General features: G+C 52.3%; 11 protein-coding genes across 13 annotated transcripts in view; 6 read left to right on the top strand and 5 right to left on the bottom strand.

Annotated features, from left to right (window-relative positions):
* Nucleotides 1-603, top strand: part of H257_07263 (hypothetical protein) — a 6,601-nt gene extending 5,998 nt beyond the window's left edge. Inside the window, exon 5 of the mRNA XM_009832724.1 lies at nucleotides 35-603. Within this exon, the coding sequence (XP_009831026.1) occupies nucleotides 35-457 (423 nt within the window). The 3' untranslated portion in view covers nucleotides 458-603. The remainder of the gene's footprint in view (nucleotides 1-34) is intronic.
* A 362-nt stretch (nucleotides 604-965) lies between these two features.
* H257_07262 (hypothetical protein) lies at nucleotides 966-4,963 on the bottom strand (the record flags this gene model as incomplete). Its single annotated transcript, XM_009832723.1, has 1 exon — nucleotides 966-4,963. The coding sequence occupies one exon, from the start codon at nucleotides 4,961-4,963 to the stop codon at nucleotides 1,034-1,036; it is 3,930 nt and encodes a 1,309-aa protein (XP_009831025.1). The 3' UTR covers nucleotides 966-1,033.
* A 1,994-nt stretch (nucleotides 4,964-6,957) lies between these two features.
* Nucleotides 6,958-7,830, top strand: H257_07261 (hypothetical protein). The gene is made up of 5 exons (XM_009832722.1): nucleotides 6,958-7,101; nucleotides 7,148-7,204; nucleotides 7,264-7,417; nucleotides 7,480-7,643; nucleotides 7,690-7,830. Exons 1-5 carry the CDS (start codon nucleotides 7,021-7,023, stop codon nucleotides 7,726-7,728), a joined length of 495 nt encoding a protein of 164 aa, XP_009831024.1. The 5' UTR covers nucleotides 6,958-7,020; the 3' UTR covers nucleotides 7,729-7,830.
* On the bottom strand, nucleotides 7,820-13,859 carry H257_07260 (hypothetical protein). The gene is made up of 5 exons (XM_009832721.1): nucleotides 13,633-13,859; nucleotides 10,448-13,574; nucleotides 8,993-9,800; nucleotides 8,271-8,685; nucleotides 7,820-8,134 (listed from the first exon to the last, which is right to left on the bottom strand). Exons 1-5 carry the CDS (start codon nucleotides 13,787-13,789, stop codon nucleotides 7,929-7,931), a joined length of 4,713 nt encoding a protein of 1,570 aa, XP_009831023.1. The 5' UTR covers nucleotides 13,790-13,859; the 3' UTR covers nucleotides 7,820-7,928.
* A 438-nt stretch (nucleotides 13,860-14,297) lies between these two features.
* Nucleotides 14,298-15,553, top strand: H257_07259 (8-amino-7-oxononanoate synthase; the record flags this gene model as incomplete). Its single annotated transcript, XM_009832720.1, has 2 exons — nucleotides 14,298-14,843; nucleotides 14,887-15,553. The coding sequence occupies 2 exons, from the start codon at nucleotides 14,298-14,300 to the stop codon at nucleotides 15,511-15,513; spliced, it is 1,173 nt and encodes a 390-aa protein (XP_009831022.1). The 3' UTR covers nucleotides 15,514-15,553.
* A 10-nt stretch (nucleotides 15,554-15,563) lies between these two features.
* H257_07258 (hypothetical protein) lies at nucleotides 15,564-15,832 on the bottom strand (the record flags this gene model as incomplete). The annotated part of the gene is made up of 2 exons (XM_009832719.1): nucleotides 15,564-15,706; nucleotides 15,772-15,832. The coding sequence occupies 2 exons, from the start codon at nucleotides 15,830-15,832 to the stop codon at nucleotides 15,564-15,566; spliced, it is 204 nt and encodes a 67-aa protein (XP_009831021.1).
* A 363-nt stretch (nucleotides 15,833-16,195) lies between these two features.
* Nucleotides 16,196-21,910, bottom strand: H257_07255 (hypothetical protein). Its single transcript, XM_009832716.1, has 10 exons — nucleotides 21,409-21,910; nucleotides 21,256-21,357; nucleotides 21,079-21,204; nucleotides 20,876-20,998; nucleotides 20,638-20,801; nucleotides 20,414-20,570; nucleotides 20,057-20,362; nucleotides 19,931-19,999; nucleotides 19,672-19,819; nucleotides 16,196-19,613 (listed from the first exon to the last, which is right to left on the bottom strand). Exons 1-10 carry the CDS (start codon nucleotides 21,880-21,882, stop codon nucleotides 19,510-19,512), a joined length of 1,773 nt encoding a protein of 590 aa, XP_009831018.1. The 5' UTR covers nucleotides 21,883-21,910; the 3' UTR covers nucleotides 16,196-19,509.
* On the top strand, nucleotides 16,220-17,953 carry H257_07257 (PEK protein kinase). The gene has a single exon (XM_009832718.1). The coding sequence runs from the start codon at nucleotides 16,240-16,242 to the stop codon at nucleotides 17,923-17,925; it is 1,686 nt and encodes a 561-aa protein (XP_009831020.1). The 5' UTR covers nucleotides 16,220-16,239; the 3' UTR covers nucleotides 17,926-17,953.
* Nucleotides 18,273-19,483, top strand: H257_07256 (hypothetical protein; the record flags this gene model as incomplete). The annotated part of the gene is made up of 1 exon (XM_009832717.1): nucleotides 18,273-19,483. The coding sequence occupies one exon, from the start codon at nucleotides 18,273-18,275 to the stop codon at nucleotides 19,473-19,475; it is 1,203 nt and encodes a 400-aa protein (XP_009831019.1). The 3' UTR covers nucleotides 19,476-19,483.
* A 547-nt stretch (nucleotides 21,911-22,457) lies between the features above and the next one.
* H257_07254 (hypothetical protein) lies at nucleotides 22,458-23,455 on the top strand. The gene has a single exon (XM_009832715.1). The coding sequence runs from the start codon at nucleotides 22,536-22,538 to the stop codon at nucleotides 23,394-23,396; it is 861 nt and encodes a 286-aa protein (XP_009831017.1). The 5' UTR covers nucleotides 22,458-22,535; the 3' UTR covers nucleotides 23,397-23,455.
* An 868-nt stretch (nucleotides 23,456-24,323) lies between these two features.
* Nucleotides 24,324-27,822, bottom strand: H257_07253 (hypothetical protein). 3 transcript variants are annotated; one of them, XM_009832713.1, is made up of 12 exons: nucleotides 27,657-27,822; nucleotides 27,322-27,609; nucleotides 27,228-27,269; nucleotides 26,982-27,183; nucleotides 26,711-26,905; nucleotides 26,521-26,652; nucleotides 26,089-26,157; nucleotides 25,888-25,958; nucleotides 25,456-25,836; nucleotides 25,307-25,404; nucleotides 25,181-25,257; nucleotides 24,324-24,633 (listed from the first exon to the last, which is right to left on the bottom strand). In XM_009832713.1, exons 1-11 carry the CDS (start codon nucleotides 27,810-27,812, stop codon nucleotides 25,185-25,187), a joined length of 1,707 nt encoding a protein of 568 aa, XP_009831015.1. In that variant the 5' UTR covers nucleotides 27,813-27,822; the 3' UTR covers nucleotides 24,324-24,633; nucleotides 25,181-25,184. The 3 variants fall into 3 exon arrangements, with proteins under 3 accessions (XP_009831015.1, XP_009831014.1, XP_009831016.1); XM_009832712.1 differs by having other exon boundaries at nucleotides 25,181-25,404; XM_009832714.1 differs by lacking the exons at nucleotides 24,324-24,633; nucleotides 25,181-25,257; nucleotides 25,307-25,404 and having other exon boundaries at nucleotides 25,434-25,836.
* Nucleotides 27,823-27,926: the final 104 nt, after the last annotated feature.

Here is a 27,926-nt window from a genome sequence, read left to right as displayed (position 1 = left end):
TATATATATATATATATATATATATGGTACTTAGAAAAACATCCAAGCGGTGGTGGATGCACTCCTGGACAAGCCCAAGGCAGCATCCGAAGAATGTTCCCGCTTCTGGAGCGAAATTTCCGCGGAAACGTACTTGTTTACTCGTCGCCAGGACCTCGCAGCCGTCGTGCGCACGCTCACGATTCGCGATATTTTGACATTTTTCGACCAGTTTATTCTCGGCCCCAATCGAGCCAAGTGCAGCGTCCACCTCCTCGGCCATCAGCATGTGGTTCCTGCTCTCAAAAGTGAACTCGGTGACGTGGACGCGGTGCTGGGGCCGCTGGCGTCGATCGCGTTGGATTTGAAAGAGAATGCGACCCCTGCGATTGTGTACATCAAGGACATCCGTCGATTCAAACTGGGCATGCCGCTGTTCCCCGAGCGACCGAGTGGACCCGTCGAACTAGCCAAGTAGATAGCATGCCTCCTCCCGTTGCGGCCGTGGCATGCTATATGTATATATAGCTAGCTATATACAGTATATTGGCTTCGTTTTTACTTGATTCGTACTATTATTACCTACATATATACTTTAATCCAGGCAATAATTTATTGTAGCCGAGATACACACTTGTTCAAAGGTCGACAAATCCAAATCAATCATTTCTGAACGGCGGTAGTAATAACTGTTAAAGAACTCGTTCACGGCGCGCTGGTAATAGTACAGCAGTGTAGTAAAGCCCCCCGACCTGTCCCGGTAGTTGTCGCTCGAAAACGGAAGTCCATCCGTGAAGATATATATATGGTACTAGTATGTATATACTTACTACGTAACGTTAGTATATATATATTTGCTAACGTGCGTCGCAGTGATCGCCCTTAACTTCTCAAGTTTCTCGTTTCAAGCCTCGCATTACTGTACAATATGTAATGCATGGTTCATGCCATACATATTAAACACAAGAGTTCCAACTCAACACACATGGGACAGTTTACCTCACATATATTCTTCCTTTTATTTGTACCCTATTACCCTCTAAATGCACTTTGCCTAGTGCTGTGGGGGCACCACCATCTTGTCTAGGTACCCGCCCTCGTGACACAATTCATAGAAGATGCCGGCGCCTGCGCCGATCAGCGCCGCGGGGGTGTCGCATTGGGCCAGTCGGCCTTGGTCAAATACAAGAATGCGGTCGGCGTCCAGCACCGTGTCCAGACGATGGGCAATTGTGAGCACAGTCGACGTCGCAAACTCGGTGCGGATCACGCGCTGAAGGTTCTGGTCCGTCTCGTGGTCGATGGCCGCCGTGGCTTCGTCCATCACGACGATGCGCGCTTGGCGGAGTAGCGCCCGCGCCATGCACAACATCTGCCGCTCGCCCACGCTAAAGTTCTCTCCGTTCTCTTCCACGGGGCTGTCCAACTTGCCGTCCACGGCGCTGATGCGGTCGGCCAGTCGCACCTTGTGCAGACAACCCCACAAGTCGGCGTCCGCAAACTCGCCGAACGGGTCCAAGTAGTTGCGCAATGTGCCTTTAAACAGCACGGGGGCCTGGGGGATGATTGCAATGCTGCTCCGTAATGTCTTGACGCCAACATGGGAGATGTCGACGCCGTCGATCTTGATGCTGCCCCCCGCCAGTTCGTTGATGCGGAACAGCGCCATGGTCAGGCTGCTCTTGCCAGCCCCCGTCCGCCCCACAATGCCGACCTTTTCACCAGATTGAATGTGCACACTCACGTCCTTGAGCACCATCGGGTCGTTCTCTTTGTATCGGAAACTCATGTGGGCAAACTCGACTTCGCCGGTCGTGGGCCAGTCCTTGGCTACAGCACCGGAAATCACACGGGGGGCTTCGGGCTCAATGTTGCAGTACTCGGAGACACGCTCGGGGCCAACCATGGCCGTTTCGAGCTGGGACCACGTCGACACAATCCATTCAAACATGGGCAGAATCGTAAAGCAGTAGTTGAGCACGAGCCCAATGAGCCCCGGACTCACATAGTATCGCATGAGCACCAACGACACGGACACTACAAGCAAGAGGCACGCGCTGAGCAGCTGAATGCGCAGCGAAAACCACTGCGTAATCACTTGGGCCGCGAACGATGCTTCGTTGTTAGTGTCAACATTGCGAAAGTGCATGCGCTGGAACCGGCGCACCTGCTTGGGGCCGAACGCGCGAATCACGAGCGTGCCTTCAATCGACTCGGAGATCAAATTCAGGAGTGGGGACTTGGTCGTTTTGTTTACGCGCTCCATTTCCCGCGCCGGTTGGACGTAGAATGACCCGATGACCTTGTACACGTACAGCAGCGGCAAAATCAAAAGCCCGAACGACTTGACCACAAACAAAGTCGTGGCAAGAGCAAAGATGGCGTTGAAGATCATAGCAAGGAACGCGCTGATGCTGAACGGTATCGCAGTGTCGACCGTGTTGATGTCGTTCGAGTACCGGTTGAGGATGCGGCCAAGGGGGTTGGTATCGAAAAATGTCATGGGTGCGCGCATGAGAGCCGCCGTCATGTTCGCAAACAGCAGGCGGGACGCGCGAAGGCCCGACGAGTAGATGGACAGCGTTCGTAACACCGTCATGATGATCCCCCCAAACGACAAGGCAGCGTACACGCACAAGTAGTACCCTGCTTGATCGAGGAATTCGTCGGGCGTGACGATCTTGGTCGACGCGCTCCACGAGCTGAGCCAAAAGTCGCTAGACACTGACAGCACCTGCCACACCCCCAAGAAGGAAACCCATACAAACAGCATTTTCCACCCGCCAATCGCTTGCAAGTACGAGTCAAATACTTTGGATGAGACGCGACCTTGCGACCGGCCTTCTTCTTGGACGAGTTTGCCCGTAGACTGCTCCTCGTAGCTCGGACCAGAGCTGCCAACGTCGCTGGGATACGGTGTGAAGGGCACGCCCTCAAACTGCTGGGGGAACGGCGTGGCCACCGACGGGGTGAGCAGGAGGTCCCACTGCTTGGGGTGGCTCGGTTGGTCCAGGGATAGGGGGGACGACGATTCGTCTTCCCGGTAGCCGCGGCGGCCGGACAGAGGGGAGACGAGAATAGGCTGGTCGGCCTTGTCGCTGTCCACGACAGTGGTTTGAATCAGGTGGCCGCTCTTGATTTCGACAATCCGGTCGATACACTTGGACGCGATGATTTCCGGTGAGTGCGTCACCAATATGACTGTCTTGTGGCGCAGCAATCCGAGAAAACACTTGGTGAAAATCTCGTTTTGCACGATCGCGTCCACAGCAGACAAGGGCGAGTCCAGGATGAAAATGTCGGCGTCGCTGTAGCACGCCCGGGCCAAGCTGATGCGGGCCTTCTGTCCCCCCGACAAGTTGACCCCCTTCTGGCCAATCTCGGTCCGGTCACCGGCAGAAAACAGCGCCAGGTCTTTCGAAAGCGCACATACTTCCAACACGTTGGTGTACTTGACGCGGTCGTAGGGCTTGCCAAAGAGGATGTTTTCACGGATGGTCATGTTCTGAATCCACGCCTGTTGGGAAAAGTACGCGACTTGGCCGCCCACAAACACAGTGCCGTCCCCAAATTTGTCCATTTCCCCCAACAAGGCGGCACACAGCGACGACTTGCCTTCGCCCACCGACCCGTGCACAACCACAAACTCGCCTCGCTTGACGGTCAAGTTGACGTCCTTAAACAGAGGTTTGCCAGCGTCCCAGCCAAAGCTGCAATTGTCCACGCAAATGTCGACATTGCCATTGGCGTATACTTCGACCATCTCAGCGGGGGCAGACGAAGGGGTCAGCACGATGTGCGTCTTCTTTTCGTCCATGTTGAGGAAATCCATGATGCGGCGAAGGGCCACCGCGGCTTGCATCAAGTTGGCAATGATCGACGGAAGCGTGAGCATGGGATACTTGAGCAAATTGAACAGCGTGAGCGCCGTAAACACCTTGGTCGCGTTCAATGGCTGGCGCATCACGATCGTGTACGTGGCAAACGACACGACGCTCACAAGCACGGGCGCCGAGTACAAGCACCCAGTCATAGAGCTCGACACGGTGAAGATTCGCCACAGCGACTGGAGCTCGCTGTCGCGCTCGGTCTTGATTTTGTCCTGGAACTTCTCTTCCCATGCATTCAGCTTGATGATCTGCATCGCGCCAAACACTTCGTTGATAGACTTCATGCGCGCGTCCTTGCGGGTCATGAGCTCCTTGAACGCATTGCGCTGCGCCGTGGCGAGAAAGTTGTTGAGGATCAGCGTCACAAAGATGACGCCGGTGCCGACAAACGTCGCCCATCCGATGACGTCGTACAACATGTACAGTGTCACAGCGACTTGGACAGGGATGAGCCACAGTTGGTTGGCAAAGATGGAAAAGTTGATCATCGTTTGGATATCGGTGGAAAACATGTTGGCGATGTCCCCCGCGGTCTTTTCGCGGCGGCACTTGGCGTCCAGCACGAGCGATTTGTGAAACAGCAAGTGCTGCAATGCGGACGTGATTTTCACCGTGACCAGTTGGTTCTGGAACGTCGCGTGCGCCGTGATGACGGCTTGCGCGACCTTGACGACGAACAGCGACACGATGGACACGAGCACCCCGCGCAGGTTGAACGAGTCGGGCACTTCCAGTGCCGTGAGGATCCGCTTGAGCACCACAGGGCCGTACAAAGTGCAGCCCACGGTCAGCACTTGCATGGACCCAACCACGAGAAACCGCCATCCGTACGAAGCCACGATCGCACGAACAATCGACCGGGTGCGCTGGAAGTGCGGCTCGAACGTGGCGCTAACTGTCTTGCACTGGTTGTCGACCTGTAGGGGCCAAATGTCGCGCGCCGAGAGCTGCCGCGCGTTGCCGAGCGAGAGCAACGGCGTGGCCCACGTGTAGAGGATGCGGGACACGAACCCAGCGTTGTCCTGGGGGTGGACCTCGTGGCTCCGCGACTCAAAGTCGTCGGCCGCGCTCACCGATTGATATGATACCGCCATGGCTAGTGGAAAAATGGAGCTTGGACTGATGCTGCTGATCGGTACTGTATTGCAGGGACACATCCATGGAGACGATGTGCGACGGGCCATCCATCATCCCACTGTCGGGTAGCCGCGGAGTGACCGATTGTCTCGGAGATTGGTAAATAACGCTCTGCAAGCGTGCAAGTTGCAAGCTACGTACAGTACAGTAGCTACAGTACGTACGTACTAGTTATTCAACAGCTATATAAATGCAGTACAGTAGCTACTGTACTTGAGTTTGCACCGTCGCCACGAAGGCAAGGACGACGATGTCCCGGCGGCCACGAGCATGTGCTTGATGACCTTTCCCCGAGACAATGATTTGGTGCTGTAACATTTATATTACTACAGGATAAGGCTATTATGAAATTTCAGTGTTCAAAGTGCAGTTTTGGTGGCATATCTTAAGAAGAACGACATATTTGGATTGAGTCAAACAAGATGGTGAGCAATTCTGCGCATAACTAATTGACAAATGAGCATTCAAATTAGGCGACCATCATTGAGCCATCATCATGGACAATCAATCTGGGGACATTCAGACCAGATTGTCTTCTGTTATAAGAACCCATTTGTTCGATGATTCGATCTCGCTTGATTTTTGGTCGTGGGGGGATTGGAGTGCTGGCCGGGGTAGACGGAATACCTATGGTACTAGTATGAAAAGCACGCCGGAGAAACGTGTACACAGCCCTGGACATAGAAAAACGAAGCAGATGAGGGGGTCTCTCCACATCCCAGTTCACTTTGAAGTTGTCGACCGCAACGCTGTATCCAGTTGGGTGTACCGGTACTATACCCGCTACAACACGAGTGACAACGTCGGAACAGCAGCAGAAAAACATACCACCTCAGATTGGAAATGATCGATAGCTTTACCTATTACGTACAATAATTATTACATTATACAGGTATTGTAATATTTGCTAAACCGCATACCTCCGCCTAATCCTCTATAATCCGATAAGTTCAGGAGAAATCAGATATGGATGTATAGATATTATACGAAAGCACAGTGAAAATTGAGCATCATTCCTGATCGGTTTCGACCATAACTTCTCAGATACTCTAATTAGGACTCTCAGAGCTTTAAAATCGGATTTCTAGTGAAATTCCCTACATGGCAGTCAGTACATGTATACGTGTACCCATCGTCAAAGCAATACAGTATCTCAGTCAAAATTGGTTGTACAAGGAAGGGCTCAAGGCCAATAAAGTGAAACCTATCAATCATTTCCAATCGGAGGTAACGTAAAAAACCAATTTAAGATAACTTAACCAATTTAGGATAACTTTGTATTGCCCAATCACACCTCGTTATTTGTTCGAGTCAAAACCTCTATCATATAATGCTGGCCATTCCGTCACGTGAATGAAATGCAAAAACGGCGTAGAAGCCATTGGTAATAGTCATTCAAGATTGGGTTGAAGTTCCCTAGTCGACACGGGCCACATTGTTGGATCTGAGGTTTTGTCGAGAGTTAAACTCGGTGGACATCCCTCCACAACAGAAATTTAACTCTATAAAACAGTACCCTTGTATAAATTATATGCAACCTGTTGTAACCGCTTACCCTAAACACAAAATTTCAATGCACAAACACATACATACTTTAAGATAAAAAAAGTTATCCTAAATTGGTTATCAAAATGTGAGTACAAATGCTTAGAAAGTAATAAATTTATCTGTGAAGTTCATCGCCTAAACTGATGATTCGATTATGAACTGAAAGAGGCGCGTCTTGTCTATTGGAATCACTATTGAAAACTCAAATATCGTAACGGATTCAAAAGTTATGTCCATTCTACTCCGACGCCTCCAAAAAAGTTATCTTAAATTGGTTTTTTACGTTAGTACAAATCCTTGCAGCCTGACTTTCTCAAATGTGAAATAACGTAGGTTTAATAAAGGATTCATTTATCCGGAAAAATCGTTGTGAATGCCGGATATCCATCGTGCGAAATATATGCGGGACGGCACCTGACAAGATAAGCCGACTGCCACACAAGAGTTCCGCCGCCGCCTTGACAGCATGGTTCGCAAGTGGGCTTACGATTTGAACGTTAACACCGGGTCTGCCGATCCTCTAGGGTACAACAAACACGTGGCCCTGGTACGTGCTTTGTCTGTGGCGTGATGGCACATCATAGGCATCGTAGGAGCACAATGCTGTGACCACAACCTCGGCCAACGACACGCTCGACTTGAAGCAAAAGGTATGTGCGTCCGTGTACAGACCGTGATGCGAACGTTAACTGACGCATGTATGCTGTAGCGCGCATCAGAGATTGCCCAAGCACCGTTCAAAGGCCTGTTCCAGACCGGTCTCATGATGTACATGAGTGGGTCGTCGATCAACATTTTCAGCATCATGATTACCGCCATGGCGATATTCAACCCTCTGAAAGCGCTCTTCAACGTCAACGGCGGTACAATGGCACCGTCTTCTCCCCACCCTCGCAATCGCCTCACACGTTTCTTCCACCATTAGCCTTTGCATCGCTTGAAGATGGCAAGATGAACTTGGCGCAGTCCAAGGTCACGTTTGTCGTGGCCAACTTGGTGGCGATCGGGGTCGCGCTCTACAAGTGCGGGACCATGGGTCTCTTGCCCACCACAAGTGCTGACTGGACGTGGCTCCTCCCCGTCAAACAAGTACGTATCCGCCATCGAGGGATCCTTTCATCATTGCTTCCTATAGGCATTGGAAACGTCGGCATCGGCTACCCCCGTCTACTAAAACACTTGAGAGAGTGTTCAAGCAAACGGTCCTAGTATCTTGATCTTTTCATGTCGAAATAACCTCGAAATATAGCCGATACGATAATTTCCTTTTTTGCACGAATAAATAATATTTAGATATTGGGGTGTTAAATAAGAATAATACTGCGGCGTCCTCAACGCAATCGCTGATTGGTAGGAATCGAACGATATCATTGGTCACGACAGGTGGCGTCCCCCCGTCTCGGGGGGGCATCGGTACGGCTCTGGCACCATGCTTCGCTGCAGTGGGTTGAATGAGGCAAACTTGCGTCGGCCAGTGTTTTTGCGGCAATTTTCAATGCGCACCCCTCTGGATCGCATGGTTGCCACCATGTCAGGGACGTTCTCCAGCGCCAAGTCGTGGTGCCAGCTCAATAGCATGCCTACACCGAGCCAAGAGATTTTAATTCATTGAATGTGGTTTTAGAGAGGACGAGGGGGGGAATCCACAGCATATACAACTGATTGATACACGAGTATTTTTCCAGCTAAACAACTAGCCAACGAACGACACCGTACCTTGCTCCAACGTCACCGCCATGGCCGTCCGGTCCTTGCCGCTCGTGCACACGGTGACGCGGCCGCCGTCCAAGTGCCGGACGAGGCGGGAGCTGGCCTGCAGCACTTGGGGGTGTTTGCGGCGTCCGGAATTGCTCACGTGGACGGCGTCGGTCAGCTCCTGCAGCAGCACGCGGGCACTCGTGTCGGCGGGTACGAGGTCGCAGAAGGCGGCGACGACTGACTTGAGGCGCTGGAGGGCCGAGTCATTGATGTGGTCTTGCAGCTTCTTCGGGTACGCGGCCATCGACATGTTGGCTAGCGATTGCTTGTCGTTGATGCCAACGTTGAACAACAACGGATGGATTGAAACCAAACAGCGCTTGGGGATGAGCACTTTGCCGCGGCTGCGCACGACCACCCGCAGCACAAAGTCCTATTCATTTTTTAAATAAATTTGATATGTATCAAAATTGTTGTCAGAATTCCCCCCATGATCAATAATATTGTCTTGTATATATATATATATATATACATGCGTACAACGCGTCCAAGCCATTCGATGATACTCGTTTTTGAAATCCAGACATATGCAAGGTTCTTTCACATAGTACAGACCATCAAATCTATAAATATATATATATATTTATAAAGTTTCCAACTGCAACGCATTCAGAAAGCCCATATTGTTCACAGATATACCAAGTATGGATGATAAATAGGATATATGTACGTTGGTTTACCGTGTCGTCCGACTTGGCGTGGTCGTGGCGGCGGTGGCCGGCGACGGCATCGTCCACGTTCGTGTACAAGTCGACACTCTCCACGACCTGTCCTTGTGTGTCGCTGGCATTGTCGGCATGGGGCACGAGTAGGATGCGGAATGTGCCCACAGTTTGCATGGCCTCCATCATGTCTTCCAGCATGCCCAGCTCGGCGCCGTACGTGCTGAGCAGCGACTCCACGTGAAACACAAAGCCCAGCTGGATCAGGCGCTCAAACTGCAGCGGTTGGTGCACCAGCCGACGTAGGGTCGCCGTCAACGCTGTCGCAAGGGCCGCCAGTGCCTGGGGCACGCACACGTCGAGGCGGGTGTGCACGGTCCACTCCAAGTCGCAGCGGCGGCGCTCGACCTGCGACAAGTACTGCCACGTGGTGGGAAACAACGACGACGACGACGACTGGCTCCCCCCCGATATACTGCACTTGCTGGCTTCCTGGCGCAGCGAAAACACCCCCCCTTGCTTGAACTCGTACACGTGGGCGGCAAACGCCCCCACGGTCGTCGTGTCGTACAAACAAACGTCATGTAGCTGGGAAATGCGATGGGGATAAAGGTTGGAAGGGGGGAGGTTCGAAGGTTTTGGGGCAACGTGCATTGTCTGCAAGTGCAAATTCAACGGAATGCACGCCAACTCGACATGTTTCTTGAGCAAACTGCCTTTGAACCGATTCGGACATGACGTGGCATGTTCTCGTGCCCACGTCGCATGGCGACATCGTCGCAGGTGACTCACGTATGCCTTGCGCACTGTCACACGTGCTTGTAGCCTAGGTACAACCTATGAGTAGTCCAACCCATACACAAACGGCAAGATAGATCCTGCAACCGCCATTTTCATACGCATCCATATTAGTTTGGATTTCGACTAAATTAGAGAGCGACACACATGGAAAATATAAAAATAATAGAATAATTTGTTTTCATTAAATATATTTATTTTTTATAATAACGTATTAAATAAGACTGGAGGAGGAAATATATATCATCGACACAAATGAACTATTTAGAACAAGAATCGACACAAATACAGTAGTAAGACGGACCCCATCATCCGATTGCAGGAAACCAATATCGACATCGAATTCGAGTGTGACTTCAATTAGTGTACGACGTGAATTAGTGTGAATACAGCCACCATCATTCACATACAAAATAGTATTCAGGACGAGTGTGACTTCAATTAGTGTACGACTCGAATTAGTGTGAATACAGCCACCATCATTCACATACAAAATAGTATTCAGGACAACGTGTCGATCGATCGATTTGGCGATTCTAGCACACACACAAGTCCAAATGTCGGGTAAAAGGACAAGAATACATGCTATCGACCCAAAGCCATCATATGTAGAGAGGAGCACCTCAAAACCAAGCGTAGCTACAGTAGCATGGACACATCAGAAGACGGCCGTACCAGTCTCGACATTGTCTTCGGTCCGCTTCGCCTTGGATCTGTTCCAGCAGGTTCTCGTACAGCGAGCCCATGCCCGCGGCGGCGGTGACCCCTTGGTGGAGTCGAGCGTGTTCCATGGCCAGAAACTGGTCCAACTCGCGACTGGCTTGGAAGTACGCCTTGGTGCGGCGCGCGAGCACAATGTCCAGGTACTGCCCTGGAATAGAATTCGAGTACTCGCTTTCAGTCAACGTTTCCACGACCAACACGTCTTGCAAATGGTACGTCGCGACCATCGTCGTCATGTCCTGGTCGTTTGACGACGGACGACGACGACACGGCACCACCGTCACAACAAGGTGGCATGCAGCAGAAGACTGGAACCGACTGTGGGTAGCTCTTAACGTCGTCGAGTGTCCGTAATAGTCGAAACATCCTTCAACAGAAAACGACGCCACACATCGATCCGGGGGCTGGAGCAGTCGCAGCAGGGGGTCGTTGTCATCGCCGCCGCCTTGTTCGTAGTCGGAATCGCTCGCGTCGTCGTCCAGATACTCTAGCCCGTCCACGATGCCTTGGTACTGCACCGACATGTCGTCATTATTCAATGACACGTCGTCCGAGTCACTCGATCGTTGCGACGGGTCCCGCGCGGCAAACACGAGGAACCGAACCGTGCCGGACGACGCGGGCACGGGCACCACGGACAAAAACATCACGACATACCTACTACTACTGCTACTACTAGTAGAAGTAGTGGGGGGGGACGCGGTCAAAGTCTCGGTAGTGCCCACGCGAATCCACTTCGAGTCCAATGGACTCTGCGACTCGATGGCCACGTAGCAGCCATGGGGAAGGGGCTCCGGCAGCACCAGACGTAGACTCAGCCCGACGACGACCGCGGAATCGTCCTCATCAGTGGTGGACGACGTGTCGTTGGTCGTCAGAGAAGACACGGCAAAAGGGTCGGGATGGAGGAGGCTGTGGCGGTCGTGGGCATTCGACTTGCTCGAGAGGGTTAATGTTGTCGACGGGTCGTACGTTGTGATGCGCGGCGTGGCCACCATCGCATCCTCCGCCGTGTCACTTCGCTCCGAGTTGTTTTCCTTTCGTAACGACTTGGTGGCCGAGTTCCATTGAAGAAATATAAACGAGCATGGGGGGATACACTGCGGGAGCCACACCGTGGTGAGGTACCACCAATAGTAGGGCAATTCCACTTGGACAAACTGCATCGAAAATGCGACAAGGTACGTGGCCGTGACAAGCGCCACGAGCGCCGTGTACAGGCGCAGCGCTTTCATCAGGTAGATCTGCTGCCGCGAATATGAAATCAGGTGCAAAATCTTGGATCCTTTCTGCATGACCATGTAGCCGAGGCCAAGAATGCCCAAAGTGAGCAGCGCAAACATTGAGTACGTGGCGTTGGAGAACCACGTGAAAAAGTGCACGTCCGGCAAGCCCAAGTGGCCGAGGTAGCACTGGGTGTAGTACGGCTGGATATCGGAAAACACAAACTGAAACGTCGGGCCGTTCTTGCAGGGGTAGGTTGGGGCGAGCATGTTGACAGACTGCTCGGCGCCGTACACTTGGGCGACAACGTCGTGATGGTGCAGCCCCACGACCAGTTGAAACGTGTAAAAGAGGCCATTGAGGAGCACAAACGCGCCTACGAGCGCCGCGATCGGCAGCTTGCGCACGCGGTGGCTGAGCACCGTGCCCCAGTGGACGCACACAGACAAGAGCATGGTAAACGCGACGCTGGACACGCCGGTTTTCACGTAGAAAAAGGTGAAGTTGTTAGCACCCGAGATCCACAGCGCATTGTTGACGACGCCGAGGACGAGGCCGGCCACGGACGCGACGGCCGTCAAGTCGCTGAACAAAGCGATGGGGTGCCACGGGTGCCAGAACAGCCCGTGCTTGTACAGCATCACGAGGCAAAACGTGAGGCTGAGCATCAACAGCACGAGCGAGATCCAATTGTACGGACTTGACGGCGGCGACGCAGTCACGTCGCGAACCAATGTGGCGGTGACGGTGCCCTGGGCCACGACAAACGTGGACGGGGGGGCGATGGCGTCCATCGGGATCGCGGCGAACGAGTCCTTGAACGCGGCCTCGGGGTTGCGGGCGCGGGCGACTTGGAGCTGCACGGACGAGCGCGCGGCCACGAGCAGCGGCAGCGGCAACAGCCACACCTTGGTCTTGTCGTCGTATGACGATGCAGGCACGACCGACGGGGTGAAGGAGGCCGATGGGCTGTTGTCTGTCTGGTGCCCAATCCACCACTGCGAGTCGATAAAGTTGAACCCGCTTTGGCTAAAGTTGACACGGAGGATCGTGCCGCGTGGCAAGGCCACGGACGTTGTGAAGCGAAGGGTTGCGTTGCCGACGGCCTGCGGCAGGACGTTTTCAGGCGCAAAGATGCCTTCCGACAACACGCCCGGTTGAATCGACTCGACGAGCAGCACCGACGAGAACACTCGGAACTCGACGTTGGGCAACTTGGCGATGAAATGCAGAGGTTTCGGAGGTTCATGGGGCACTAGCATGCCACGAGGGCTAGTGAGGTTGACCAAGTGGACGGAGAAGACGGACGCGTTCAGCGCCGACGGGGTGTTGGCGTCGACGAGAACGTACGGCTGGCTGGCCATCAACGTGATATTGCAATGTGTGGACAGCATGGGGCCCAAGGTGACCCTTCCAGATGCGTCGTGGGACTGGATCCCGCAGGTCGACGAGTTCCCGTTCCATGTCCAGTCCGTCGGCAACGGGAGGAGCACTTGCTGGATCGACGTGGCGCTGGGTTCGTCGTTGACGAAGAAGACGCGGCGGAGGTCTTGCATGTCGAACGTGACGACCACATGGGCGTTGAGTTGGTTGGGAATGAACGAGGAATACAACGGAGAGAACGATGAAGGTGACGGCAATTGCCGCCACGTGTTGTCCCTTGTCACGGTGCTGCAGCACGGATCTGTACATGTCCACGATGACGCTCCTCTCGGGTCGGAGGGATATGATAGTCGCGACGCGGATTTGGCGATGCTTTGATTCTCGTTGCACATGTCCTTTCCTTGGCACCCCACGTACGGCAAGCATGGCTTCCACAGGTACAGGGACGAGAACTTGTCCGAGTCCAACCGTCCTAGTAGACCATGATATTGAATAGATGCAGCGCCGTCGGAATGGATGATTCAACATACCTGGTTTGCAGCAAGGTAGGCCGATGCACCCACCGTACGGAACGCTGTTGTCGCTCGACTGGCTGCAGCATGCCAAGGCCGGCGTTAATGGATTGTTTTCACAGCATGTTGCGCAAGTCCATGTGCTGTCCTGTGCGTGTGCCACCATCGGCAGCATCGTGTGTAATAGGGAGGCGAGGACCGTCGCCGCCGCCGCCGCCCACCCATTGTGCCGAACAAGCCTAGACACCATTACAGAATGCAAAGATGATGACGGCAGTATTCCTCTCAAAACGAATAATTGGGTCGTGAAATAATAGTGCCTTAATTGGCTAAAATAAAACCAAATGACCCTCTCCCACGTCGTGATTGGTCAGATGGGAATTAGTCACAGTATATTTCATGAATTGCGAGCACTAACTTGACTGGCAAGACTCTTCTTTACGTAAGCGCCACGCACTACCAGTACCAGTACCATTAGTAGACCCATACAATAAGTACTACGTGCAGTAAGTAGCCTTAAGGTTATCGTTCTTAACGCCATCTCTCTCTCTCTCAGGTTATTCGTACTTGACACAAGGTTACTCTTTAAACTGACACCAACAGGTACTTGTACATTTTATAGAGGAATTATTCAGTTAATTTGACCGTGATTGGTTGAATATAATTTGACTTGCATTATCACGATGTCCCGAGAGATGTCGCTTGAGGCGACACTGGCGGCGGCGGTGGCGAGGCGGCAGCGCGATGGCACTGTGAGATCACTGCGTGTCTTGCCTGCATCCAATGTCGACTTTTGCTCCAACGATTACCTCGGTCTCAGTCGCAATCCTGCGCTCACACTCGCTCAGAACCCAGCGTCACCCCATGGATCTACGGGGTCGCGCTTGATCACAGGCACTTCCAGCACCCATGTCCAAGTCGAAGCGGAACTGGCCGCCTTCTACGGAGCTGAATCCGCTCTCGTATTCAACTCGGGGTACCTTGCGAATCTGAGCGTCATGTCATGCGTACCGCAAGACGGCGACGTCGTGTTGTACGACAATCTGGTCCACAATTCGTGCCGCGAAGGGCTCCGATTGAGCCGCGCGACGGCTCTTGGCTTCCGACACAACGACATGACACATTTAGAGGCTCTTCTTCGAGCGCAGTCTTCATCTTCGCGTCACGTGTTGGTGGTCGTCGAGAGCATCTACTCGATGGACGGCGACGTTGCTCCCATTCAAACTCTGGTCTGCGCCATGTCATCCTCATTCGTCTTACACTCTTGTATAGGTGGAGCTATGCGAATCCTACGGCGCCTCGTTGGTCGTCGACGAAGCGCACAGTACGGCGGTGTTGGGTCCTGGTGGCGCGGGCCTCGTCCGAGCTTTAGGCCTGGAACGCCGAGTGTTTTGCTCAGTGTACACGTTTGGCAAAGGGATGGGCATTCATGGAGCTGTAGTGTGTGGGTCTGCCACGCTCAAGTCGTACTTGGTCAACTACGCCCGTCCCTTCGTCTACAGCACGTCGTTGCCCCCCCATGACATGCGTCTGATCCGCCGCGCCCATCAAGTCTGCGCCGCCGCCGACGCCCCCCGCGATACCCTCCAGTCGTTGATTGGTCATTTCCGAGCACAAGTAGAATCCTCATCATGTATTCCCAAGGCGGCGCTCCTGCCCAGCACCACCGCTATCCAAGGCATCGTCGTGCGCGGGAACGAGGAGGCGCTCCAAGCCGCGGCCTTCCTCACCGATCAAGGGTTCAATGTCGTGGCCATTCGAGCGCCGACCGTGCCAGTGAACGAAGAGCGACTGCGCATCATCATCCATGCGTTCAATTCTAGGCAAGAGATCGACTCCCTTGTGGACGCCGTTGGCAGATACTTTCAACACCATCATGCTCGACAATGCGCGTTGTAGGAACAACAGATAACGCAATGTGTTGAGATACCTTGCAAGCAGCACGCGCGTTAGTCCGTCAAACATCGACTCTCCATGTAGTCACGACGATCCCGGGGCGGGTCTTTCCTTTGAAACAGCTCGCGTTCTTTGACTTCGAACATGTAGTGGAACGTGTACACAATCGCTGCCACTGCGAGGCTGCCGATGAAACCTACGGGTTGGATCAACCATGGTCCATTGCTCACCGTAGAGGGATGCCTCATGAGAAGGACGTACATAGTTGCACGACCCACAAAGCGGTCCCGACGCTCTCGCCGTCCAACGTCGTGCTGGTCATGATTGTGCGTGCACTGCTGCAAAAATGACAAGATTTTTATAATAAATGAACTCACATTTACAGTGTTAATAAACACCAGTCGAAGTATTTTAAAAAATGCTTCGAAGTATTGTGCTTTCGAGTAAAATTTCGTGTTGTGGCGTGGTTTCTCGTTGGAATTTAAATCGATTTGATTGGCTACCTCAGATGACTCAAAATTATTAGCCAATCAAAACCTTCTCAATGAAATTCAACCAATCAGATCGATTGTGGATCGGTTTGGTCGGCGCGATTCGATTGCACCCCTCCCCAAATTTGTATCAAATCGACAATATGTAGTTGACTCTCCTTATTTTGTCTGAAATATAATAATGCAATCAAGTTGGAAACTTCCGATTTTGAAACCGTCGTTTTGTCACGTCGAATACATGCGTCGCCCAAGTGTGTCGGGTGGTCCGTTCATAGACACGCCTCTGCTGCCGCTGGACAAACTGGCGTTGGAGCGAAGCGTGTCGTCGCCCATGAACAAGCAGACGGCCAAGTCCCTCTTGTTCGGGGCATCGCACAGCCCGATGAAGGTTCCGTCATATTCGTCGTCATTCACGGCGAACGACATGTACCCGTTTGGGCGGCAGAATCCATTCGAGACCGATTTTGTCGAGCATATGCTCGTGGCGGAGGGCGGTTTTGGCAAAGTGTTCAAGTGTCGCTCCAAGATCGACAACCGACAGTATGCCGTCAAAGTCGAGCAGGTGCATTTCACCCCCAAAGCCATCTTCAACCCCAACGAAATCCGAGAAACCATCCTCCGCGAGGTGCATTTGCTCGCTGGCCTCGACCACGAACACGTGTGTCGGTACTTCAACACGTGGATCTTCGGCAAACTCGTGTCCACCGGTCGGCCCGACTCGGCCAAAAGCAGCACCGCCAACATGGACAACTCGGACGATTCGTTTGGGTGGTCCGACAAACACAAACCGTTTGCTCCGAATCAGACAATCTTGCACGTGGAAGGAGCGCCCTCGTTCGATTCGGTGGCATCAGTATCGTCGTCGATGTGTGGCTTCTCATTTGATCGAACCAGTACCAACGGAGTCGACGAAGTGTTGCTGCCGCCACCGACGCCACAGATCCCTGTTTCCCCAGTGCCCCCTGTCAAAAAAGAGTTGGCAGACCCCCCCACCAGATTAACCTCTCCGCGCTCCAACCTGTCGCTTCAAATGGACGTGTACATCCAAATGGCACTGTACCATGGCAATTCACTGCAGCATTGGCTCGTAGAGCGGCAGTCCATCGACGTGAACGCCAACTTGACCATCTTTCAGCAAATCGTGTCTGGCCTCAAGTATATTCACGGTCAGGGCCTTATCCATCGAGACATCAAGCCTGCCAACATCTTTCTGACGCTGGACGCATGTGTCAAGATCGGCGACTTTGGCTTAGCCACCGACAGCCGCCTCCTCGAGTCGTCCTTGGCAGGCGTGGGCACCCCATTGTACAGCAGTCCAGAGCAAACCCGGGGCGATGTATGCAGCACCAAGTCGGACGTGTTCAGTCTCGGCCTCGTGTTGTGCGAGTTGTTCTGCAACTTTTCCACGCAAATGGAGAAACACGTGACTCTGATGGAGGTCCGCTCACCCCACGGCGTTGTTCCATCCTGCGTGCCTCCAGAAATTGCTGCCGTGGTCAAGCAACTGGTGCACCCGGACCCATCGAAACGCCCCACGTGCGAAGCCATCGAACTCATGGACGAAGTGATGCCGTTTCTACTGCATTCCATGCCCACTTCGACCACAGACAAGACATCGCATCGGTATAGCCGACGACGCTTTTCCATGGACGAGCCAGACTCGGGGGTGCCTGTGATTCCCTTGTTTGCTCCACCGAGGAGCTTGCCACACCCTCTGCATTCGTTGCTGGATGAACTCGAGAAACTCATCGGGCAGCAAGAAGCAGCGCTTCGGCAAGTCGGACACACAGCAGCAGCAGCCACCTCTTGGGTTGTAGAAGCCTTGGCACTGTCAGATCGGAAGCGGCAAGTGCTTGCGGCAGTGCGCCACGAAGTTCGAGGACAACCGTCAAGTGATTACCACGAATACGAGTACCACACGTAGATATGTTAAGAGGACATTACGTGCTTGCTATTATGGCCCGGACGCTGTTAATCATTGCCACTACGAGCACGACCTACAAGATACTAGGAGCAGGACTCGCTTTTCCAAGAGTTAAGTCTTCTTTGAGTAACGTTATTCACGACTCATGCTCTACGTATCCATCCTCTGCAGCAAGCACTACATCCTGCCGCTCTACCACCTATTTTACATACTTCCAATTCGCTTTTTCATTACAGTTGAGTGAGCGAAATGGCCATACCACGGCGGTTTTCGACCTATTTCTGGACGTCTGCAAAATCGAGTCGGCGTCGAGAGCTCCGTCGCCGTCCAAGTCAGTCGTTTGCACCATGAAGGAAAAGGCCGTGCCAGGGCTGTTTGGCAAAGCCAAGCCCCTGCCGGGACAACACGGGTACAAGGTGAAAGAGTCCGAGCGGCTCGAACATGAAGCGTCGGCGATGGAGGCCCAGCTGAAGCATGTGAAAATGGGCATGGCTCAACAGCAAGAGCAGCGGGACAAGGACAAATCCAAGATGAAAGGCGGGAACCGATGGCGTAGTGCGAGGGAGGACCGGGGCAGTGTCCGGCAATACGCCCAAGACGTCAAAACCAAAACCCCTTCGACAAAATCAAAAAAGAAAAAGAAGGGGGAAAGCTATGCCGCGGCGAGTCGCCCCAAGGTCGGCGACTGGGGGGTGCCGCAAGTGACCGACTGGCTGGCCTCTATTCACCTTGGTCACCACGCGACCACATTCGAGTTCAACGAAGTGAGCGGATCAGTGCTTCTGGACCTCACCCCTGCCGACTTAGACTACCTCCACGTGACCGATCCGAGTGACCGAAAACTTTTGCTCCAACACATTGAACAGCTCAAGCGCAGTAGTGGTACTGCCTCCCCATCCAATCAACACAGGCACATCCAATCACCAGCACTAGCAGCCCCCCAGCGAGAAGTCTTGGACGACAAGCTGCACGACGCTCCGGTGGTTGTGCCGTCTAAAAAGGTAGCGCACTGGTCGCAACTGACGCCGCTAGCCGACACGGGCGTCGCCAACCCCTCAGGCGATGTGCCCGTAAACTTGGCGGACGGGGACTTTAACGAAGACGACAGCCACGCGTCGTTTATGAATGCATTGTTGGATTGGCGGGCGACCGATCAGCAGAATGCGGACGACCAGGGCAAGGACGACACAGGGTTCTGGACGAATCCGCTCGCAGAGTGTTCCGAGCCCCTGTCCGTTCAAGGGGGGGAGCTGTTGGGGGGACACTTTGACGAAGAGCAGAGTCACGCCAACTTTCTCGCGGCGTTGCAGGCGTGGCGGGGCAACTCAACACAGCAACAACACGAACGCCCAGAGCAAGCGACGGCGAGCACAGGCAGCCCCGTGGAAGCCAAGGCCAGTTGCTGGCAATGCTACCGTCTGTACAAAGCCGGATCGGTGGTGCAAGACGCAATGTCCAAGCACTCGTTTTGCTCCCGTGTGTGTTTGAGCAACTATCACAGCGAATACGCTCGATTCTATACCCCCCCCTCGACGACCAAAACAACATAACCTTTGACGGATAAAGAAAACTATTTTTTAAGCCTTAGCCTTTCTTTTTCTTGGCCGCGTGCTGCGTCGTCATCGTTGACGCGAGCTGCTTGACAGTGGCGCGGTCCATGATGACACTGTCCCCGTCCTCCAAAATCCCTAGCACAATAATCATGTATTTTGCTCAAAGCGTTAGTGTGTATATATGCAAATATACCTGCCGCTTTGTCTCTGGCTTTCTTTGTTTGAACCCGTTCGGTCGACGACTCGCCACCAGGAGTTGCCACCGTACCGTTTTTTTGCATATGTTCTTTTGGGCGAATGCGAACGTTGTACTTGGACGTAACGTCGCCGGGGGCGAGGGTCTACCGAGGAAAGTAAAGCAAGCATATTAGTCCATGGTCAAGACTATAGCCCAACTAGTAATCATAACAAAGAGGCTCGAATCATTTCCATGTCAATCAAAACAATTGTACCGTAAGGGGAGATGGTGCTGCGGGATGCGGTGTGGGGCTAGTTCCCCCAAGGCCGTTGTTGGACGTGGACTACATGAGATAAGTACATAAGACTCCGGTAAATACACTCCTCTAAATGGCGGCTACCTCGTCGTTGGATGGCGCGGTCAAGTCGGGCACGATGATCAGCAACTCCTTTTCGACCATGTGCAAAGCGTTTTCTATGGCGTGGATGTTGTCCGTGTCGACTTTCTTTCCAATCACCTGGGCCACGATCTGCTGAATGCCGGCTTTGACTGGTTCAAGCACTTGCTGCATGTACTCGTACTCCTCCCTGGCTTTGTGGAGCAGTTTCTCGGCCACGGCCAGTTCGGCTTGTGCGTCGTGGAGGTCGCGGTCGCTGGACCGTACACTACCCAATTGGGACTGTTGCAGTTCCGCTTTTACTTCGTCCTACAGATATATATATATACATCAGACTCTGATCGTTTCTGTTGCGGATACAATGCGCGTCTTGGTCGCGGCTAGAATTTGCTCTTGTTCGGCTTGCCGAAGTTGCAGTTCTTGTTTTAAACTGGCGTGGGTGCTGCACATGGCAATGATCTGGGTGGGATTCACGACGCCCCCAGGTACCCCCAGGCGCCAAAACGCGTCTTTATGCCTGTACCATTCCGACTGATTGATCTCCTCAAAGTGCAATGTCAGAGATATGTCGAGCTGGCACATACTGCCGTTCTTCGCGGGTAGCGACTTCGTACTCGACGGCGGTCAGCGCTTTTGTCCAGTGCTTGGAGGGTTGCTTTCGATCGACCTGTAGTTTTCGTTTGTCAATGGAGGTATTCACATTGTGAAGGCACGCTGACGCAGCAGGTGTCACTGCCGCGTCGGCTACCTAGAAGACCAGTCAGTTTTCGTGGGCTCTTGTTATTATTGCTGCGTCATGACATTGCCGTAGCAGAGACATACTTGTTTGGCATAAAATGCTTCGAATTTGGCCTTTTCCTTGACCCATCGCTGGCGAAGGTGCAGCTCGGTCTCGTACAATCGAATTTCCGCGGCAATGTCGGCTTTCAATTGAACAAGCCGGGTCTACAATAACGCATCCCATATGAAACCTCCACACAAAAATACCCATCCAAAGGATCCAAACGGAAGGATCTATCTACTACCTGCACTTGGTTCAGAGCTTCACTAGCAGACAACTCGACGCGGTGGTATTCCTGCAGACGCTGCTGTTTTTCTCGCAATTCGATGGTCAAATCCGCCTTGGATTGAATCAACCACGCTTTCTCCCCCTATCACAAAACTGTTTCTAACGCATGATAAAACCCAAAATGTATGTCTACCTCGTGGCGCTTCTTGATGTGTTCATACGTGAGGGTTTTCCGCATCACGGCGATCGTGTCGACGCCTTTGAGTCTCAATTGCTCTTCCAGCGCCCGAATGTTCTACACATCGTTACATGCTACGTAACCTACCATTGAACTTGCACGGTTTACCGTCTTTTTCGCATACAACGGCCGTCGGCTCACGGATGAGATGGACTCCAACCGGTCCGACGGGTCAGGGAACTCGTTCATGCCCAAGGCTGCGCAGTCGGCCCTTAGATCCTGCAGGGCCAGCTTTAGTTTGTCCAGCTCGTCGCGCTTCTTTTCGACCGTGTACTTGAGTTTGTCGCATTCTGAGCGCTTCCCGTCTACAACCTTTCGGATCGCGCCTTCAAAGTCCTTGATCAAGTCGGCGCTCGAACTCATTTTGCGGCGGTTCCGACTCACAATGTCGGCAATTTTCAAGTGGCCAGACGTGGATGGAGGAGGGGGTGCTGCCAACGGACTTGCCCAATCCTCCCCCACAGGCGACACGGCATCCGCAGCCGAGCCCGGCCGTGGACCCCCCGCGGGGGTGAACTGGCTGCCTGGCGGTTTGCGAGTCGCGCCTCCAGCCGTATTAGGTCGCTTGTCGTCTTGGGTCATGTGCAGTTCGCCTTGATTGTTGTGCCAGTTACATTGGTTGTTTTCCAGCGGTTTCAGCCGTGTCAGGCCAAGGCGTCATGATTGATCCCTTCTTGTCAATCCTACGGGTAACTTCTGCGTGCCCGAAAATGCAAGCAAGCTATCCTTCACTGGTGATGTATATACTGTGTGATTTAACATGATGTGCGTGACGAATGTGCGCTGTAATTCGCCAGAAGTTCCGTGGCACCGACGTAAACTGACAGCTGGAGGTGATGATGGGCCCACAGGCAGCTAAGACATCCCCTCCCCTCAAGGGGTTCTCAAGGAGGCATATAATCGTTGGTCGTCGATTGGATAGGTTGGCTTATTTGCCACAATGCCCATGGAGTATGCTGAACACTCACAAATGTCGATAAGAAGACTGTGTAGCGTAAGAAATAGGTTTGATAGCTGCTCGACGCTCCAACGTCATACTATATTCCAATACATAATCCATCCGCAAGTCCACAATACTGAATCGAGTTTGTTTGGGTTGTCCAATATGGAAAGAATCCGACCGTCACTGTCCAAGCATAGTATTTGATTGAGTGATGGTTCGTCGTTAACATCCACCATAAACACTGTCACAACAACTCCAACCTTGCGCAACACCTTTCACATCTTCCACATACATGCGGCGCAAGAGTGTCGGGTTCAGCCAGTTTCACAAGAAGCACATAACTACGAATGCGACCATTCGACGCCTGAATTGCGTGCCGTACGACGCCAACCCCGTACACATCGAGTCTGTTGAAGAGAAGGATTCACGAAAATGCGCTCAGCTGCTCTTGTCCATCTTGCAATCGCGACAAGCGTTTGTTCGAGATTCGTCGGGTGATGTGGACTTGCAAACTGTCGGGTACTTTGAACTCGACTGGGTGAAGGACATGTCAGGCCTTCACGTGGCAAATCTCCAGAAGCTCACGCACCATCAGTCCAAGGGCGACGCGGCGAAACGGCTCCAACGCAAGCACAAGCAGTGGATCGAAGAACAACGCTTGATGACGAGCTTGGGGTTTGCAGCCGGACGACTCGCCACCTCCTTGACCAAACCCGAACGGCAAATGCTCCAAGACATGTTGCAAGTACCAGTTGCCGGAGGATACTATACGCACATGGTGACGTCGCCCGACCAAGCGAGATCTATTGCTGGACATCGCCGACGGTATTGGGAGACGTGGACGATTGGCGATGGCGAGAAGAATGAAGACCACCGCGTCCGGCGCATCGAGTCGAGGTCCCAGTGGGCTAAGCGCCGTGCTTGGATGGACGAAGATGACGAGGATGTCGTCGACTTGTCTCATTTTGACGTCGGCGCCCCGACCTCGCTACCTCGTCACATGACGTTGGGCGACTTTTGTCCACCGCCGACAGTAAAAGCTGTGGGGGTCCCAGACAGTGACACGTACGACTTTTGCGACATTGCACTGCATGACGATGACGACGTCACCCTCTCGACACGTCAAGTCCAAGCTACGTGTTCCATGATGTAAACATGCAATAAATACATGCCCCCTTCTCCTACTCTGTCATAATACAGTGTAAATAAGTACGTTAACTTCTTCCGTCCATTACAGTAGTTGTGGAAATAGTGTTACCCAAACGTCACTCTTGTGACTAGAGTGGTACGCGTCCGTAAGTGATGGTCTATCGAACACAACCCAATGAACCATCCATCTCACATTTCCACGCTGCGCAAGAGTACTACATATCGGATCCAGCGATTATCTCAAGATACACGCTACCACGAAGTGCTCTTTCGACGTGAGCGTGACAAGCCATGTGAGCTTAACGTCGTTCACATCGAGCGTGACGAAGGGTGTTTGATCCCCCAGAGTTTTCTTGGTCTCGCATCATCATTCACTGCACAAAGTGAGTGGCTTTGAAAAGAGTGAGATTCCGCGACGATATTGACTTTGCCGAGGGCTTCACTTAACAAAGCTCGGGAAACTCAAACACGTGGCAACGCAGCAAGTGTTTACCCCCCCCACCCCCCGGCGAAGACTCGCCACCTCGTTGACCAAACAACGCAAGTGACTACTCCAAGCGTTAGTGCCAGAACCGGACAAAAGTGGTCAATCCTATATTCAATATATACATGTATGTGATGGCGTTGAGAAGTCGCATGGCCTAACGTCGGCGTCGGTACTGGGAGACTGGTCACGGATGATGATTCAAGGAGAACGACGTCAAGTGGAGGACAGTCCAGTGGGCTGCGACGAGGGGTGACCATGTCAGTGGACCATAATTACAATGTATCATGATAATAGCGTCGAGCCTTCAACTTCGCTACCATGTCGAAGGTGATGAGGGAGGATTCATGTCAATCCAAGACGGCGACGATTGCCCTCGGCATGCCAACCTCTCGACACATCAATTTACATGTATGTGCCTTCATATGTAGACCAAGTATACGTGATATCTTATAGTTATATTTTATTACACTGGTATTATGTTTGAACGTAATCTCACAGCTAAAACAACCCCGTGATTTGGCCCGTGGTTTCATCAACGTCAATGTCCATGAAGCTCGGTCGCGTGGGCAGACCAGGCATGGTCGACACATCCCCCGCAAATAGTGTGATGAACCCCGCGCCGGCATTCAGTCGTACGCGATGGATGGGCAAGACAAATGGACGCGGTACGCCTTTGATCTTGGAGTCATGCGACAGAGAGTACTGTGTCTTGGCGATGCAGATGGGCAAGTCCCCAAATCCATGCGCGGCATACCTAAGCACACACCATTCGCGTATCATCCCTTCATATCAAATATATATATATATATATATATATCAAAATCTTGTGGAGATATATCGGTCCAAATTTCCAGGCCTTGTCGAATAATCGCCGACTCACGAAAATCGACGCGATTGGCTAATCCATTTTTGACTGGATTTGATTCGCTCGTACAGAAAGAGCAAGCACGTATATTCAACCAATTAAAACTTCAGCAAATGTGATTGAATCTTGATTCGCGAATTTTCAAAGTTTATGCCCAATAATATTGTCGATTTGATACAAATTTGGGGAGGGGGTGCAATCGAATTGCGCCGACCAAACCGATCCACAATCGATCTGATTGGTTGTTGAATTTCATTGAGAAGGTTTTGATTGGCTAATAATTTTGAGCTCATCTGAGGTAGCCAATCAAATCGATTTAAATTCCAACGAGAAACCACAACACAATGAAATTTCACTCGAAAGCACAGTAGAACGAGGATATATCGTTTTTTATCGTCAACCAGCAAAAACCGTTCATAGCTACAAAAGTCCTTACCGTATCAGGTCAGCGTTGGCAGAGTCTTCAAATTCGACAGCGGACGCTCCATACATCGTTCTTGCGACCGCGTTGGCCTTGTTCACCACACACATGTCATTCGTGTACAACGTGGCAAACTCAGACCGGTCACCAGAATCTGGACGTCGTTGCATCGCACGTTGCACAGCAATCGCAAGGTCCACGGCGCCCGCGCCGCCTTGGGCATAGTACGGCGCAATGACCTAGCATGACTCCATTCTGTCGAATAGTCCACTCATGTAGCTTCAATCTACCGCGTCGGACGCGCCTGCTGCGATGGCTAGCGTCCTCGCGAGCTCCAATTCGGCGGCAGAGTCATGGGAAAAAGGACTGACTGCCACGACCACAGGTACGTGGAAGGCCTGGGCGTTTGCAATCTGCTTGGCCAAGTTCAAACTGCCCATTTCGATCAAATCGAGGCGCTCCGTCGTGTACTCGAGAGGCAGTTGCTTGCCAGCGACGACAGACGCGGCGCCGCCGTGCAGTTTAAGAGCCCGAATCGTCGCGACCAGCACGATGCAGTCGGGCGCGAGGCCGCTAGCCCGGCACTTGATGTTGCAGAACTTTTCAATGCCCATGTCAGCCCCAAACCCAGCTTCTGTCACCACCACACCAGACGAGCCCACAAGTTTGAGCTACAGTAGGCAGTAATGTATATATATATATAAAAAGGGAAAAGGAACTACCGCCAGCCGATCCGCGAGAATCGACGAGTTGCCGTGCGCGATGTTGGCAAAAGGACCCGCATGGACAAATACTACAGTAGCCAGATACACGAGATTACAGTAGCAAGTTTCAGATAACTTTCAACAACTCGATCAATAATGTACAGTACATATAGCTGTTTGTGGTGTAAACTATTTGGACGATATAATATTTATTCATACCTGGAGTGCCTTCCAGAGTTTGCATCAACGTAGGCTCGATGGCATCTCGGAGCAACGCTGTCAACGCGCCTACATTTCACTTTTTGTTAATTTCGTTGCCGCTATATAAATTGATCGTACAGTTTTCTACACCCTTATGTGCAATAAATATATACTAATAGTATTGTCGATTTGATATACAAATTTGGGGAGGGAGTGCAATCGAATCGCGCCGACCAAACCGATCCACAATCGATCTGATTGGTTGAATTTCATTGAGAAGGTTTTGATTGGCTAATAATTTTGAGCTAATCTGAGGTAGCCAATCAAATCGATTTAAATTCCAACGACAAACCACAACACGAAATTTTACTCGAAAGCACAATACACGACAGCATTATTATTCGTAGTGTTCATATATATATATAGAGAGAGAGAGAGATACGTAGGTACCAGTGACCCCAATGTCGTCGACGGTGACGGGGTCGTCAGCATGGCTAAACCCCACGACCATCCGTCCAATACGATATTTCAAGTCGGGGAGGTCGTTCGCGAGCGCCAAGATCGCCATGAGCTCGCTCGCAACTACTCAAATAGATGAGGATATTATGATAATAAATGAAGAATTATCTATTGTTCATACCGGTGATGTCAAAGCCCGTGGCCCGATTTTGCCCTTTCTCCGCCGCGCCTTGACCCACTGTGACGTGGCGCAAGAAGCGGTCGTTCGTGTCCACCACCCGTTTCACGGTGATCGTGGCAGGATCCAAAGCAAGGCGAGCGAATCTCCGCCGTTCAGTTGGTGTCAGGTCGTCAGGTGTCGACGTTGGTGACAGGCCTGCCAATCAAATCATTATTGAGCATTATCGAGGAAAAATCGATTGATTTCATTTTGCCGTCGCACGTGGCCATACCGAGTTTGGCCAGTCGGCGGCGCATCGCAGGGGTAAACTGTGCACTGGACGACGGCGCTTTGGACGATACTAGCCGCTGATATAAAGTCGCATCCGTGAGGTTGCGCTCGTGAAACATGCGGGCGTCGATGGCTGCCGCGAGCAAGTTCGTGGCGGCGGACACGGCATGGATGTCCCCTGTCAAGTGCATGTTGAACTCGTCCTATTCACTGTAAGGAGCGCAACGAGAGGGAGTTTTTGGCAGACCATGGGGATCGTCTGGGCGTAGCCGCCGCCCGCCGCGCCGCCCTAGTCGTCTGCGTGAGAAGGCAGGATGATGCGAGTGTGCGATGGAGAGTACTTTGAGTCCAAAGATGGGTCCCTGGGAAGGCTGTCGCACACATGCAAATGCATTCGTGTTGAGATGCGCACCCAGTGCCTGCACCAATCCCATCACGCACGTGGTCTTGCCTTCCCCTAGCGGCGTGGGGGTCATGCCGCCCACCACAACGTACTTGCCATTCGGCTGATGGTGTAGCCGCTTCAAGACGTCCAACGACACTTTAGCTTTGAATGGCCCATATGTTTTTAACTCGTCCGCGGCGTCGATCCCGATTTCTGCAGCCAACGTTTCAATGCGCTTTGGTGTCTACACCACGGCTCCGTCATGCATTGAGATCATGCATGGCCACTCACTTGAGCGCTCGCAATGACGCCATCACATGGAGTCGGCACTTGCACCTGAAGCGGAAGACGCTTCAAGTGCCATGTACTCAAGGCTCGGAACCTTCCTGCCGCGGTCAACCATGACTGCCTGAACATCATAGTGCGTTGACTGTGAATTTGAATCATCGAGTTTCGCAGTATCATGTCCAAATTGTATTAATAACTAGCGTTAGTAAAACACTTCTAACAGTAGAGGACAATTGAGAAGTGTAAATTTTAAGCTTGATCGTAGTATTGATC

This window comes from Aphanomyces astaci (genome assembly GCF_000520075.1).
Source record: "Aphanomyces astaci strain APO3 unplaced genomic scaffold supercont1.15, whole genome shotgun sequence".
Taxonomy (NCBI): Eukaryota; Oomycota; class Saprolegniomycetes; order Saprolegniales; family Verrucalvaceae; genus Aphanomyces; species Aphanomyces astaci.
The sequence above is the reverse complement of the archived record's forward strand: the minus strand, read 5'-3'. Positions and strand labels throughout refer to the sequence as shown.